The following is a 17,440-nucleotide window of genomic DNA, read 5'->3' on the forward strand; positions in this document are numbered from 1 at the left end:
GCTGGGTTTTCTTTAATTAATGAGATGACTTGGTTGTAATTATTCCATTAATTGTTTCAATGCAAATAAGTACTATGAAGCATCTTGAAAACTGTTTCCTCTTAAATATGTTAAACCTTCCCTCTTGTCCTCTCATTTCTGCTCTTAATTTGCCTGGTAAATCCTCTTTTAATAAATGGCACAAAAATGAGGTTTACCCAAACTCCAGTGGAATTATCGCAAATTCCGAATTAAGGGAATCTAAATAGAAGTAATGAATTGCATTTGTGCTCCTTGAAAGATAAGATTCCACTGCACCTGCATTTACTATGCAGACAGGCAGGGTAAAATAATGGATGAAGTTGTAAAAATGGGAACTCTCAGGAGTATAAACAATTTTAATCTCTGATAAGATACCTAATGTTAGATATATAAAGCTAGCCTTTGAAAACTACGTTCAGTGACTTTTAAATACTCTTAATTGGTGGCAGGGCGGGAGGGTTGAAATCCTTGCCATAATACAGTTCTGTTCCCTGCCTGTCAAGATATGGGCTGAGAGGTGGGGGAACAGCAAGCAAGTCTCCCCCAGAAGCACATCTGCAGAGCAACTGTTCAGGCTTTGGCCCCAACAAGAGGCTATGATGCTCACAGCTTTGCAGTCAGGCTACCTTGAGTTGGGCCTGACAGCCTTTCCTCCATGGAGGCTTCATGGACCAGTCAGGAAGCCAAGCAAGGATGATAAAGGGAGACACATTTTCCGCTGAGAAAATATCCCCGAGCCCTTCTTGCTTCCCCAGGAGCATCTGTCTCTGGTCCCTGTTCCTCTTCCCTTCAGCCCAACGCCTCCCCTTCCCCCTCCCTCTGAGTAAATTTACTTTCAGCACACCTTGCTCCATGACTTCTTTTGTCTGGATTCTACAAAAGGTCAACCTGACACGGCTGTATCACTTTCCATCTATTCAAGCATTCTACGCTGCTTCAGAAATGGTGAGGCGCGCACTTTGTCTGACGCGTTGTTTTCTGGGGCAGACCCTCCTTCTGAAGAGACAGTTATCTTTGCTCAGAGCCCACGTGTTGATGCCCTGGGAAGCCAGTGTGTGGGTCTGTACATCCACCATTTTGGTCACAAATTGCATGCAGGATGCTTTATTAGCTAAAATTGTGCGTCGGTCCTCTCATATGTCATTATACTACTACCGTCTTCTCCAACTCCAGTGTCGTGTTGCCGGGAAGGAATAAGTCTACAACCAAATAAAAGAGCAGGAGAGCAGAGGAGGGTTTCAAATGACCGTGACAGATCATTTCCCTCCTACACTAAGTAATTTTCCAAATCAGTCCAAGTGATGGCCATTCATCCTGCAGAAGGAGGCCATCGCCGATCAGAGGTTGTTTGGCAGGTGTGCATAATGGGTGACAAGAAGTCAGTGATGTATTAATTAAGATATGTTGATGAGGTGAGCAGACACGGTTGGCAGAAAATTGCATTCCAAATACTGTTATGGGCAAATAAGAGTAATGGTTTATGGACAACAGGAACCATCTTGGGGATAAAGACTAGATGCAGCAAAACTCATTTTCTCTCTAGAAGAGAAACTTCAGAAAAACAAACTAGGGGGTATCTGGGAGGCTCTGTTGGTAAAGCGTCTGCCTTTGGCCCAGGTCATGATCCCAGGGTCCGTCCTGGGATTGCATCCCACGTTAGGCTCCTTGCTCAGTGGGGAGCCTGCTTCTCCCTCTGCCTGCTGCTCCCCCTGCTTATTCTCTTTAAATCTTTAAAAAAGAAAAATTAAGATCAGGACATGGCTTGGTGAATACTACAACACAGAAATAGGGTATGTTAGAAACAAGGGATACTTCCAGTACTCCTTGGATTTAGCTGTCAGGATAACTCACCATTAAATCAAATTGAAAAATATCTGCCATGTGCTATGTCTTATGCTTAAGGATCCTAAAAATTGGTGTTCTAAAATACCTGGAAATTTCCCAAATTGCTTTCTCATTTTATCTTCATCTCAGTTTTTCTTAAGCCAGTAGGTATAGAAGACATACTGATTCTTAGTCTATTGTTTAATCGTTCAAATGAACAACAGGCAGGAGAGCTCATTAAATTTGTTCAAGTTTATCAGTGAATAAGCCCTTCATCTTACTCAATTTAAGAATTCGCTTGATTTATAGCATGACTAGTCTTGAATGAATTTGATGGATAACTAGAAACAATTAGAGACAAGAATAAACATCCCAGAATCGTGACGGATTTCATAAAGGATGAAAGATTCACATGAAGATTCCCGTGGTTAATAAAATTGAAGCTATCAAACGAAGTGATCTTGCATATATTTGATTTTTCTTTATGATCTAAATGTTCAAAAGGTCAGAAAACTTCAAAATTTCCTCCAATTTAGAAAGTATTATTAATGGGCTATTGTTACAGGGCCATTGATTTACATACTTTGGGGATAGTTAACACTTTACATTTATCAGAGTTTCCAATGAGATGTGATACGCCTTTTCTATTTGTGGTGGGATGTATTGTTAATAGGGTTTCCTATAGATTTTCATTCTTAGAATTTTGTCTTTCCTTTTCTTGTACATGAGCCTGGTTACTGAATCCCACTATCAGTACCAGTAACACGGACTGTGGTAATGGGCAGAATGTGCATGTTAGATAACAAAATACATTATGATGTTTATAAGGGAAAATTATTATTATGTGTAAGAGAGGAAGAGACCAAGACTGTTTTAAATCAAAATACCCCGTGTTCAGGGGCACCTGGGTGGCTCAGTCCATTAAGCGTCTGACTCTTGATTTCGGCTCAGGTCATGATCTCGGGGTTGTGAGATCAAGCCCTGCATTTGGCTCCATGCTGTGTGTGGAGCCTGCTTAAGATTCCCTCTCTCTCGGGCACCTGGGTGGCTCAGTGCATTGAGCCTCTGGCTTTGGCTTGGGTCATGATCTTGGGGTCCTGGGATCGAGCCCCATGTTGGACTCTCTGCTCGGCAGGAAGCCTGCTTCCCCCTCTCTCTCTGCCTGCCTGTCTGCCTACTTGTGACCTCTCTCTCTGTCAAATAAATAAATAAAATCTTTTTTAAAAAAATTCTCTCTCTCTTTCTCCCTCTGCCCCTCACCCACCACTGCTCGCTCTCTCTCTCTCTCTCTCTCTCTCAAAAAATAAAAATAAAAATAACTCATGTTCTATCAGGAGGCCTAGACGAAAGATGGATTAGATGATCCCAGAAAGCATGAGGATTTCTCCCAGTAGCATATAGAGGTCTGCAGTGCAGCCTAATAGCTTGTGGACGTGGGAAGAAAACAAGATAGTAACTGATTTCTGCTGGACTCTGCCATCACCCCGCCCATTGCCATTTGGCCTCTGAAAGCCATGGTCCCAAAGCTTTCTGTTTCCTCCAGATTATGCCTAGTGTTTTCCCAATCTACCCACAAGTAGTATTTTTCCCACTGAACACATCAACAGTTGAAGACTTCAGAGCTCCATCCTCTGCCCCACAGCCTCTGCCTTCCTTCTTACTGAATAAATAAAACACTGGCTATTTCCAGAGCCCCTGCGGCTCCTTCCTGAAGTTCCACTTCCTCCAAAACCCAAAATGTTTGAGGATTCTACCTGAAATACACTCAGCTAAAGGGAACAAACTGTCACTCACTCTGTCTTTTCCCAGTCTGTCTTGAGAACTTTTCTTATCTTTCTTGACAGAGACAGTCTGGTCAGCTTCAATGTATCAGGCATAGAGTAGTTAGAATTGGTTTCAAAAAATTATAGAAGGATTTTGAGGAAGTTTGAGTACAAATGCCTTACTTGAAGTCGCCATACAGATGCATTGTTCTGTCCTTCCTAATGTATCTGTTAGTGTTCTTACCAGGAATCTGGTTACAATGGCAGCTATTTTCTCATGCATGTTTAAATTTGAGATCACTGCCAGTTTGTGATGTAATCCTGTCTTAATAAGATCAGTGATACCGTTTGTCAGGAATTTAATAAAGTCCTACAGTGCTTGGCTGGACCAAGTGGCTAAGATGGCATTTGAGTTCATAATGGCCCCCGTAGTCCTGATTTTAGTCAGAGTATCTGCCTTGTAGAGTGATACTGATATTCTATAAGCAAAACCTGCTTTAAAAACATTGGCATATAGGGGTGCCTGGGTGGCTCAGTGGGTTAAAGCCTCTGCCTTCGGCTCAGGTCATGATCCAGGGTCCTGGGATTGAGCCCCGAATCCGACTCTCTGCTCAGCCTGCTTCCTCCTCTCTCTCTGTCTGCCTCTCTGCCCACTTGTGATCTCTGTCTCTGTCAAAATAGATAAATAAATAAATAAAATCTTAAAAACATTGGCGTACATATGGTTACTTCTGGTCTGTTTTGTTTCTTATGATAATAAAAATATTTTTAAAGATTTCACTTATTTATTTGACAGAGAAATCACAAGTAGACGGAGAGGCAGGCAGAGAGAGAGAGAGGGAAGCAGGCTCCCTGCCGAGCAGAGAGCCCGATGCGGGCCTCGATCCCAGGACCCTGAGATCATGACCTGAGCCGAAGGCAGCGGCTTAACCCACTGAGCCACCCAGGCGCCCCAAAATATTTTTAAAAAAATAAAGAAGACCCTTTCTTAACCAATCGCAAAAAATCCTATCATTGTAGTAAGGTAGTAAAAAGAAAGAGATATCATCAGGTGACCCCAAATGAAAACAAACATGTTCAGTGCTATAAATCATAGGCGTGAAATTAGATAATTACTGTTACTCTTCTGTAGCTTCGATTAATCAAAATAAGCACATGCTGACACCAAGATGCCTTGTGGTGAGAAACCATTCACTCTCCAATTGCAATTAGTGTAATAGTGCTGAATAGGCAGGTTAGAAAAAAAAATCATAAGCCAATTAACTTATTCTAATTTTTCTACTTCTAGCTATCCCTTTTGCAGAATGTTGGTCTTAAGGAATTGATAAAGCAGCATGCTAATTAGTTTTTGCTGAACCTGAAGTTTTGAAGAGAAGGAAACCTCAGCAAATATTCAGCGAGGGCCTGTCTATGTAGAGAACTTGCCACAATGAGCAAGGACTTTCTCAAGTAACCGTCACTCAGTACTCACTGCTTTTCAGTTTGTGAGTTCTCTGCGTGTGTCTCATCATCCCAAACAGATTATAAACTCAAGGGCAAGAGACACATGAGCCGTCTCTATATCCTGCATGGTTATGGTATTCATTTGCAAAGGGAATTCATGAAAAGCAGAAAACCTATAAATGAAAGAAATGTTACAGAACATTTAGACATACTAAACTATGCAAATATCCTAAAAGAAGAGGCAAGGTGCAGATTTTCTGAAAATCAAGCGACCCCTTAGTATCAGAACACCTATCTTTGGTCCAAGCAAGGGTGGCTATAAGGGCAGAAATGTAACTCCCAGGTAAAAAAAGTAAAAAGTTCTGAAAGTTCTCCAAGAACACACCCAGTCCTGACCTGACTCTCAACCTCTTGGTAGCACAAAAGCCATTTGTCTCAGTGTGCTTGGACTGTTATAACAAAATATGTAGGCTGGGTGGCTTGAGCAACAAATGTTTCTGTCTCACAGTTCTGGAAGCTACAAGTCCAAGATCAAGGTGAAGACTGATTTTATTCCCCAATGAGGGCCCTGCTCCTGGCTTGCAGACCACTGCCTTCTGGGTATGTCCCCACAATGGGCTTGTGGGGGGTCCTGTGAGCAGCTCTCTCTTCCTTTTCTTATAAGGACACTAATCCCCATCACAGAGCCCTACCTTCATGACTTAATCTAAACCTAATTACCTTCCAAGGGCTTTGACATCTGATTTTGGAGGGAAGCAGACATTCAGTCCTAACTCTTGTCACAGGTGTTAACCGCAACCTGCAAGACCAATTTCACCAACAAAAAAAGATAAGATTTGCTCCATGATCAACTTAGCTGATATGTACCAATTTCTTAAGGTCAGGGATGTCTTTTCATTGAAGTTGTTTTAAGGAATTTTGTTTAAATTTTTATAAGTATTCTGATTTTTTTAAAAAGATTTTATTTATTCATTTGAGAGAGAGACAGAGCACAAGCAGGGAGACAGGCAGAGGTAGAGGGAGAAGCAGACTCCCCGCTGAGCAGAGAGCCTGATGTGGGGCTTGATCCCAGGACCTTGGGACCATGACCTGAGCTGAAGGCAGATGCTTAACCCACTGAGCCACCCAGGCGCCCCTTAAATTTTTATAAGTAAAAAAAGCCCATTGCCTTTGCATATTTTCCTATTATAAAACCAATAGAAAGGGATAATTTTATTTCTGGTAGCAATGTTAATTTTGAGTTGTGACTTAGGCTGGGGGAGGGTGCAGGGAAAAAATTGTTACTTATATTGTTTGGGGGCAAGCTCATACAGTTCCCAAGAGAAAGAAAAGCCTGTAAGATAATGAGAAATTGACCAATCAGCAATTCAAATCAAATGAAAACTTGGCTTGATTTCATTCATTTTGGAGACTCTCTTGGTGTTTCCGTTTTGATCTGATTCAGAGCTTTTAGCTTCCATTTCCAACTCTAGCAGGTTCCTTTGTGATTTTTTTTGGTGAAACAATAGCAGAATGATTATCTCGGTTCAGTTCAAGGTACAGCAAACTGTTTTCAATTTTTTCTAGCTTGCCTGATTCAGAGGTTTAGTCCTGATCCCTGCTACATACACAGGTGGCTACATGTAGACACACCCATAGATAAATCCCAAACCCAGTGAGGTTTAATTTGGTTTGGGGTGGGGAACCAAAAAAGAACTCCGTGAGGCTGCTTTCTGTTCCCAAGAGAGGGAAGAGGAGAATGTGCGAGAAGCCCTAGCGCCAACTTGGGCACCTCAGCAGAGAGCGCCCCTATGGCTCTATACCAAGGACAGAATTCCCCAACCCACAATGTGACAGGGGGAGCGGAATGCCTGACTCACCCTTTGCCCTGATGGATATGTGATTTTACGAACAGAAAACATGAATACAGAATGGGTCACTTGGATGGCTCCCTCCTACCAGGTAGGCATTTTAGCACTTGACAGCAGCCAGCCTACCCTTAAGTGTCTGAAGTCTTGACAGGAGAGCAGACATCCTCATCATGACATCTCACCTAGCAACTAGGGTGCATTGGACCATCGCTAGGCTGAACTGGGGGGTATTTAGGGATGTCCTCTGTTCCTCACTCTTGTCCTATATTTCTCTGCTCTCCTCCCCAACAAGGGAACACCAGCTTCCTATCCCAGGCCTATATGTTCTCAACCTGTGGCCCCAACACCTAATAGAAAACCTGCCCCTGGTCCTTCTTCAGAAATAAAGTGTAAATCAGTCTTTTGGAATGAGACGGTTTCAAACTACTCCCTTCCCTAAGCCCTACTGAAAAACTCCCTGGGATAAATGAACATTGCAGGGGCACTTGGCTGGCTCAGTCGGTGGAACATATGCCTCTTGATCTTGGGGTTGTGAGTTTGAGCCCCATGTGGGGTGCAGAGATTACTTGAAAAAAAATCTTTTAAAAAAATGAACATTGCATATAAATATGGTTGATGAATTACTTTTCAGAGGGAGATTTGCATTTTAACAGGTATGAAAAACTTGAAAGGATAAATTATTGCTGCACAAGTTTTAGGAATCAACCAACCAAAAAGGGAAGACCTTAGGAGGCACTGAATTTTCATGGTGCTCCTGAGGTAGATTCGTCTATCAGTAGTATATTCCTAAGAGTCCCAGACAAAAAGACCAGCCTCAGATGCTGGCTTTCAAAACCATCTCAATCACTGTTTCCAAAGGTAGAAAACATCCATGTCCCTTAACACCTTGTTCTGATCTCCCCATGCCTACCCTACTCCTATTACGATGTCCCCTTTCTCTGCACACCCCCACTCAGTATCCCCTAAGCAACTTAGTAAAATTCTGTTGTATTCTCATCACTCCCCTCCCTAGATGCAAGCATAATCCTGAAGGTACTGACGTGTCTTCAACTCCAAATCAAATCGGTCCCATTGGAAGAAACATTCATGTTCTCTAATTCTCTTCCAATACTTAGTATATTAAGAGAATAGTTAATGTGCCACCCTGAAAAGTGAGAAGAAATTTGAAATGAAGTTAGATTGAAGAAGGACGCATATAATGGCCACAAAGTAATGGTCAGTAAGCTTGTGTTTGAGGTCTTTTCTGTTCTAGGAAAAGGCAAATATCCAAAAAGATGCCTTGCTTTTGTGTATTTATTTCCACATTCTGATTTAAATGTGGAACAATCTCTAGATCTTAATTTCATTTCCTTAATATGTATTATGCTAGTAGAATTTTCCAAATTACAAAGAATTATAACTGCAACCCTTCTGACTGATGACTTTCCTTAAAATTTATGACTCAGTTTACGTCACAGATCCTTTCCCTCCAGGGATCATGCAAGGAGGCATGCTGCCCTACTAGCCCTATGTTACTTTAAGTACACACACACACACACTGAAATTGATTATGTTGATATTCTGAATAAAGGCAGTAGTTCCAATTTTGTATGTCTAATTAGCCACAGCTCTTCAAGAATTGGTGCAAATGTCATGGGGTTTATAATGTTGGCATTTCATCTTCACAAAAATGCCATTTGATGGCATAAAACCAGAAAAAACTAATGGTCACAGCAGACAGCTTGTAGATTAGACAAAGGTCACAGTGTTTTAATGAACAGTGCTATTAATTAATGAGAAAACAATTAGAACATGTGCTGTTAAGCATTCAGAATTTTTACCAAAAAAAAAAAAAAAAAAAATCAGTCTGTACCCAAAACCACTTTGAATAACTCAAAAATAAAGTAACTGCAAGAACAGAATTTAAATCTTGAATTGTACAGTAAAGTCATCTATATTAATGAAATAGCATCACAGTTCTCTGATGGGAAATATAACGATTCTTCATCAATATCTAGAAAAGAGAGTTAGTGCCAGGTTAGTGTTCTCAGTAACTATTCTAGATAGAACCCAGGACTCGTTTTACCACTGCCTGTTGGGTTTCTTAATTTCTATATGCAATTTCTTAGTCTTTAAGAAGAATAAGAAAGGTGTTCTGTGTTTTACCAAAATCCTGTGAATACAAATGTGGAAACACTATAACTTCTTCAAAACAGTTGATAAAAAAAATCATAAACATTGCCTTTTGTTCTATAGGGAGCTGTCAAATCCAAGCTTTTAGAAGCTTCAATAAAGAAGGAAAGAACCATTGTTGATAACACCAGCCTTACATTACAGCTTTCCTCCAACTAGGTCAAGTACTCCAATAATTATTCACTAATCTCTTCAGCAACTGTTTGAGTAAATAATGGACATTTTATTTCAATTAAAAACAAGCAGAGAACTTGAACTGATTTATCCTGAGGTACAGCAGCAAAGGCACCAGAACCTGTTACACGGCTGATCCAACTGAAATCAGAAGATCCAGCCCTAATCTAGATAATTTCAGCTGAGCATAGCAGATGGTTGTATTTTTAAGTCATTTGAAAATAAATAAGGAGACTCCATCCAAAGTGCCATTTAGTGAGTACCATTAAGCCAAAACACAGTATGATCTTATCTAGTATCTCAATTTGAAGAGGAACACATTTCCTCTTCTGAGTCTACCCATTGGCTAGATGATGGGTGATGGCTTTTATTTTTCATTGAAAATTTTTCTGAAATAATTGTTGATTCACATTCAGTTGTAAGAAATAATACAGAGATATCCTACATACACTTTATGCAGTTTCCCTAAATGATAAAATTTTGGAAAACTCTAATATCACTAAAAGGATAATAAGATTGATAGAATCTGTAGATCTTATTCAGATTTTCCCAGTTTTCCTTGGAGTATTTGTATGTGGTTAGGTATATATTTGTATGTGGGTATTCAGTTCTATAATTTTATCCCATGTAGAGGGTCATGTCAAGACAGCAGTCAAGGCACCAGATAGCTCCATCACCACAAGGACCTGTCAAGTTGCCTTTGAATAACTATACTCACATCCTCCTATCCACCTCTCTCCCCACTCCTGACTTCTTGCAACCAGCAATCTGCTCTGCATTCCTAAAATTTTTTCATTTCAAAAATGTAATGTACTCAGTATAATTCCCTAGAGAATCATCCAAGTTGCTCTGTGTATCAGTAGTTCATTTATCTTTACTATTGAGTAGTAGTCCCTGGTGTGGATGTACCACAGCTTGTTTGAGCATTCACACAGTGAGGACATCTGGACTGTTTCCAGGTTTGGGTCATTATGAATAAATCTACTGTGAATATTCAGGTACTGGTTTTTGTATAAATCTAAGTTTTTATTTCTTTGGCATGAATGCCCAAGGGTATAATTGTTGAGTCTTCTAATAACTACATCTTTAGTTATTTAAGAAATTTAATTTATATAATATATAAAATTTAATATATAATTTAAGAAATTATCAAACTGTTTTCTTCTATAAGTAATTTGTGCTGTACCAGTAATGCATGAGTAATCCAGTTTCTCTGCATTCTCCCCGACATTTTGTGTGGACATGATTTTTTATTTTTGCCATGCTGATAGGTGTGTAGTGTTATCTCGTGTGGTTTTAATTTGCATTTCCCATATGGCCAGTAATGTTGAATATATTTTCACATGAGTATTTGCCATCCCTACACATCTCTAGTGAAATACCTGTTCATTTCTTGTGCCCATTTTCTAATTGAATTATCTGGTTTTTTTACTGTTAAGTTTTAATAGTTTTTATATATTTTAGATACTAGATCTTTGTCAGATATGTGTTTTGCAAATATTTTCTCCCAGTCTATAGTTTGTCTTTTTCAACCTCTTTTTTGATGAAGCCCAGTTTATCAATTTTTTTCCTTTATTTCTTATGCTTTTGATGTCAACTCTAAAAACTCTTTCTTAACACAGATTCCAAAATTTTTTCCTGGGTTTTCTACTAAAAGTTTTATAGCTTCAACATTTAGGGCTAAGGCCTATTTTGAATGGACCCTTATTAAAGTGTGAGATATGCATTAAGGTTCAATTTTTTTGCATATCGATGTCCAATTGCCCCAGCATTGTTTCTTGAAAAAGCTATTTCTTCCTCTATTCAATTGCTTTTTATCTCTGTTTTAAAAAACCCATATTTTTGTATCTTTATCCAAATCTATATTTTTCTGTGTATATTTCTAAGTTCTCTGTTCTGTTTCATTTTTCTGTATGTGTCTCCACCAATATCACACAGTCTTATTACTAAAACTACATTGTAGGCCTTAATATCAGATAAATTAATGCCTACTACTTCATTCTCCTTTTTTAGGATATTTTAAGCTATCCTAAGGCCTGTGACTTTCCATATAAATTTTAGAGTAAGTTTATTTGCGTCTACAAAAAAAAAAATTTGCAGAGGGGCGCCTGGGTGGCTAAGTTGGTTAAGTGTCCAACTCTTGGTTTCAGCTCAGGTCATGATCTCAGGGTCCTGAGATGGAGCCCACATGAGTCTCTGCACTCAGCAGAGAGTTTGCTTCAGATACTCTCTCCTTGTCCCTCCCCCTCTGTGTCTCCTTGCACTTGCATGCACAAATGTTCTCTTTCTCTGAAATCAAGCAAGCAAACAAGCTTGCCTGGATTTTGATAAAAATTTTTGTTAACCTGTAGATCAGCTTATGCAGAGTTGACATCCTTATTATTTGAGCCTCCCAATTCATGAACATGGTATGTCTATTTATTTAGGTCTTTTCTGGTTTCTGTAGTCAAAATTTTCTAATTTGCAGCATGCATATCCTCTACATGTTTTGTTAAGTGCATACCTAAACATTTTATATTCTTTGGAATGGTTATAAATAATTTGTGCTTTTAATTTTGGTTTTGACCTCCTCATTGTTAGTATACAGAAATGTGATTGATTTTTGTATGTTGATCTTTAATCTTGCAATCTTACTGAACTCACTTACTAGGTCTAAGCATTTTTTTTTTTTTTTTTTTTGAAGTTGCCTTGCAATTTTCTCTGGAGAGATCATGTCATCTGCAAATAGAGACTGTTTTATGTCTACCTTTTCAGTGTGTATGCCTTTTATTTCTTCTATTTCTTTTACCTACCTTACCACAGTGACTGTATTATTTAACTATGTTGAATAAGAGAGATGAAACTAACATCTTGCCTTGTTCTTGACTTTAGAGGAAAGCATTCAATCTTCCACCATTAACTATGACATTAGCTGTAGATTTTCTCTAGATGCTCTTTATCAAATTGGGATAATAAATCTCTAATCCTAACTTGCAGAGAGTTTTACCACAAATGGAAAAACTGGATATTCACATGCAGAAGAATGAAATTGGACTCTTTTCTCACACCATAAATAAAAATCAACTCAAAATTAATGAAAGATTAAATGTGAGCCCCATGGCTATAAAACTGCTAGAAGAAAATGTAGAAAAAAAGCTTCTTTTTTTTTTTTAAAGATTTTATATATTTATTTGACAGACAGAGATCACAAGTAGGCAGAGAGGCAGGCAGAGAGAGGGGAGGAAGCAGGCTCCCTGCTGAGCAGATAGCCCGATGCGGGGCTTGATCCCAGGACCCTGAGATCATGACCTGAGCCAAAAACAGAGGCTTTAAACCACTGAGCCACCCAGGTGCCCTGAAAAAAAGCTTCTTGACATTGGTCTGTGCAATGACTTTTTGTATACCACCCTCAAATCATAGACAACAAAAGCAAAAATAGACAGGTAGAATTGCATCAAACTAAAAAGCTTTTGTATAGGAAAGGAAACTATCAACAGAGTAAAGAGAGAGCCTCCAGAATGGGAGGAAACATTTGCACACCAAGCATCTGATAAGGAGTTAATATCCAAATATATAAGGAACTTCCATAACTGAATGCAAACAAAAATTTTTAATTTAAAAAAAATTAAAATTTGGGTCACCTGGGTGGCTCAGTAGATTAAGCCTCTGCCTTCAGCTCAGGTCATAATCTTAGGGTCCTGGAATCAAGCCCCATTTTGGGCTCTCTGCTTAGCAGGGAGCCTGCTTCCCCTACCCTCCACCTGCCTCTTTAGCTACTTGTGATCTCTCTCTCTGTCAAATATAAATAAAATCTTTAAGGAAAAAAAAATTTTTTTTAAATAACCTGATCTTAAAAATGGGCAAAGGACTGAATAGATATTTCTCAAAAGAAAACATGAAAATGGCCAACAGGTATCTAAAAAGGCATTCAACATCACTGATCATCTGGGAAATGCTGATGATTAAAACCATCATGGTGAGTGGTATGAAGTGTGTAAGCCTGATATTTCAGTCCTGTACCATGGAGCAAATAATATATCATATGTTAGTAATAAATAAATAAATTCACAATGAGCTATTACTTAACACATATAAGAATTACCAAATAGACAAATGATAACAAGTATTGGCAAAGATGTGGAGAAAACGGAACCCTATACCTTGTTGGTTGGTGGGAATGTAAATTGGTGCAGCCACTATGGAAAATAGTATGGAGGCTCCTCCAAAAATTAAAAATATAACTACCATATGATCCAGCAATCCCACTTCTGGGCGTATATTTGGAGGAAATGAAGTCAGGATCTTGACTCCCATATTTGTTGCAGCATTAGTCACAATAGCCTCAATATGGAAACAACCTAAGTGTCCCTCAGTGCACAGATGGATAAAGAAAATATGAAGTATACATTACCATGGAATAATATTCAGCCTTTTAAAAAAAGAAACCCTACCACCTGCAATAACGTGGATGAACTTGGAGGCTATCATGCTGAGTGAAGTAAATCAGACATGGAAAGACCATACTGCACCATCTCACTTAGATGTGGAATCTAAGAAAGTCAAACTCATAAAAGCAGAGAGCAGAATGGTGATTGCCAGGGACTGAAGGGATGGGGGAAAGGGGAAGTTTTGGTCAAAAGATATGGAGTTTTAGGCCTGCAAGATGAGAAAGTTCTGGAGATTTAATACACGGCATTAGATCTCTTCCCCACCTGTCAGATTCAGGATGCTCTCCCTTCTCTGAGTCAATAATATTTTGCTCCTTATAACTGAAATAAAGTGGATATTTTAGGAACCAATAGACAGAATTTGGTCAAAGTGGTTTTCCTACTTTTGTTCCCTATCACATCCCCCACAGCCTGAGCTCCAGGCCTGAAAGAAATGTCCCACAGTCATCTGCTGAGTTCTCATCTCCATTGCTGCTTACCCAAGGATTAGAAATTTTATCCCTTAGGTGAACCTGGGTGGCTCAGTCAGTTAAGTGTCCAACTCTTGGTTTCGGCTGAGGTCATCGTCTCAGGGTCATGATCTCAGGGTAGTGAGATCAATTCGGAGGCAGGCTCTGCACTCAGCAAGGAGTCTGTTTGACATTCTCTCCCCTCTCCCTGCTTGCGCATGCCTGCTCTCTCTCTCTCACACAAATAAACAAATCTTTAAAAAATAATTTTAGCCCCTTGTAGAGAACACCTAGTAATGGTCTAATAAGAAGAGACTTCTGACCCTAGGCAGAAACTGTGACCCTGTGGTGAGATTCAATTACAGCCTCCTCTTCTTTTATTTGGAAAAGAAGGATATTTCCCCCTAATGCAAAACAAAACAAAACAAAACAAAAAAAAAAAAAAAAAAAAAAAAACCCCACCAGCCGCAAGCAATATTCCTGAACAACGGGCCCTGAGTAAAGAATTTGTAGGTGTAGTCTACCCTGCCTCAGTGTAACATAGAAGCGGTACAGTGGTAGCCTGCCTTACTCTAGAATAATGACCATGCATCTCTTGCTGTCATCCATTCCTATGAAAACAAAAAACCATTGTCTGATGTGCATTGTTGCTCAAGCTCTTAGGTATCCCTTAGAATAAGGCCTTTCACCAGTGGTGTGCTGAGTTTCCTGGCACAAGTAGGGGTTAGAGGCAGAGATGAAAAAGTGGACCTGCCATGAAAACTAGATTGGACACAGGCAAACTACATGGGCATCTTGGGTCATGTTTTCTCTGTGTGGAAAGGTGTGCTGGACTGAGTACAGGTGGTCTGGCACTTTGGCCTCAGTTTCCTCATTCATAAAGTAGGGATTAAAAAAAATACTTACCTTGTAATATCATGGTGGGGATTAAATGAGTCTACACTTTTAAAACACAAGTTTAAAGTTTTAAGTCCCTATAAGTAAGCAGCGATGACAGTGGAGATTTATTTTTCATCATGAGAAATATTTGTGGGTTACTTAGTACAAAATAACAGGATAGAATAATCTCTCTCTCCTGGGCTCTGCAAAAGTGTGACATATTATCACATGTGCAAACTGAAGAGAGAGACATTTGCCTGAAACTTGCAACAAAAATGCCATTTTTCTAAATTTGATAACAGTTTTTATCTTGGGATGCAGGGTGGGAGATTAAGATCTTTACTTTCTATGCTTTATATTATTAATGTGAAGTTTAAATGTTTTAATAAAGACCATGTATCCCTTTTATAATTAATTACAATAGAAATGCGCATCATTCTGCATTATAAATGCTAAGTCGACCCTTGTTCAAAGAAAAGAAAGGGAATTATTTTTTAAAGGAGAATAAATTTTGGTAGACTCAGTGCCTCTCTGTCTAAAGGGACAACAAGGTGACTATGACACGCTTGCTCCAGAGATGTTTTATTCTTACAAAGTCCATTTGGTTTCTCATTCTATAACCCATGACTTAATGCACCACGTTAGTTGGTCTTTGCCCAGGGTTCACTCTCAGCTATTCCTAAATAATCTCTGTCATTTCCCCGGAGCAAGTGTTATATTCTGGGTATCTCTCACTAAAAGACAACAGAAACATGAACAAGCTTCAAATCTGGAGATCAGGGTCTCATTTCAGGCAAAGAATATATGTGTCACACACACAATAATGCCTTTGAAACTTGCTGTCTTATAAGAAGATTTTGACACCATAACAGAAGAACTCAGTATCCTTCCATGTGTTTACTTCTTTTTCTCTGAGAAGGACTCTTCAGGACTTAAGGATGATATCACTTCTTGCAGCAGAATGAAAGTCTGTTTTTTGTAAAAGTGTAAAGCTGTGTTTTCAAGGTCCCCTCCTGATTTTCAGGTATTTCACATGTTACTGGGTGGCTGATGTCAGTTCCACTGTATATGCCGCACAAGGCAGAGCTATAATTCAACCTGTACATTTAGTATTAAAGCTGATTCCTAAACTCGTACAGTGTTGGACTTGAATAGGAATGGCGTGACGTGATGGGAGGTGCAGACAATGTGAGGGTCACGTGTGCTCCAGGGCTAGTTCGCCTTGAAGAAGAGGGGCTAACTCGGGCACTAACAGCTATACTTTAGATGAAGTGCCTGAATGTCCAGAAATGCCCAGGAGCTTCTCGCTGTGGTTTGCTCTGTAACACCTCTCTCTAACATGTCTTATTTCATATTTTAGGAGTTCGTGATGATTGTCGTCTTTGGTTTGGAGTTCATCATTCGAATCTGGTCTGCGGGTTGCTGTTGTCGTTATAGAGGATGGCAAGGAAGACTGAGATTTGCCCGAAAACCTTTCTGTGTTATAGGTGAATATCAAAGTCCTAGATAATGAATTTATGTCACTACCTCTTTTTTTCTTCTGTCTTCTCTTTTGCAATATTGAACCAATATTAAAAGATAACATTCCTGGAATATTTACTATGGGCCAGGCACTTCTGTGTTTTAAAAGTGTCAACTCATTTAATCCCCACCATATTCCTATAAGGTCAGTATTTTTTTTTATCCCCATTTTACAAATGTGGAAACTGAGGCAAGGAGTGGTGAAGTAAGTTTCTGAAAGCCATACATGTAGAAAGTGATGGAGCTGGCAGTTTGGGCCAGATGGTCTGGTTCTAGAATACCCACTTGTATCAAATTAAGTTACACAGAAATGTATGGTTCAGCAGTGTCCTGAATTAGGAAAGCATTGATTTCAATAAGTATAAAAGCCCCTTTTGGCTCGACAATATGAGCAATACTCCTTTTAAGCTATCAGTCACCTGGAGTAGACAGCAGTGTATTAGCCCTGATAAAGCGCATCAGTCATCATGCCTTAAGAATGATTACAAGTGTGGCTCACATTATGCCTGGGTACCTGGAGGCAGCCCCCGAATGAACGCCACTTCTCTGCGGCTTTCTGGCTGTTGCAGCTTCGGGGGGATTCCATCACCTGGGGACCAGCCTGAAGTTATCCTTATTCATGATGATGCCATACAGCGTTCTGGGCTAGAGACCTGGCATCTCCCAGTAATATATTTAAAAGTCTACCATAAAACTGAAAACCGATCTCAGTTTTCAAAATTAATTAATTATTTTTTAAAGTTAATTGCCTACCCCATAGCCCTTTATCCCTAAGTTTCAGTGTGGATTTCCTAAGAATAAGGCTGTTCTTTTACATGACCTTCCACACATTGAACATTCATGCGATACTTCTCCTAATTTGCTGATTGTATTCCTGTTTTATCAGTTGACCTAATAATGTCCTTCACAGCGTGCTT

General features: G+C 39.4%; 1 protein-coding gene across 4 annotated transcripts in view; it reads left to right on the plus strand.

Annotated features, from left to right (window-relative positions):
• KCNQ5 (potassium voltage-gated channel subfamily Q member 5) overlaps window positions 1-17,440 on the plus strand; it is a 532,298-nt gene that overhangs the window by 380,721 nt on the left and 134,137 nt on the right. For all 4 annotated transcript variants that reach the window (XM_082729774.1, XM_082729775.1, XM_082729777.1 and 1 more), the window contains one exon: window positions 16,363-16,489. In XM_082729774.1, coding sequence (XP_082585900.1) covers window positions 16,363-16,489 — 127 coding nt within the window. The remainder of the gene's footprint in view (window positions 1-16,362; window positions 16,490-17,440) is intronic.

This window comes from Mustela nivalis (genome assembly GCF_964662115.1).
Source record: "Mustela nivalis genome assembly, chromosome: 5".
Lineage (NCBI taxonomy): Eukaryota > Metazoa > Chordata > Mammalia > Carnivora > Mustelidae > Mustela > Mustela nivalis.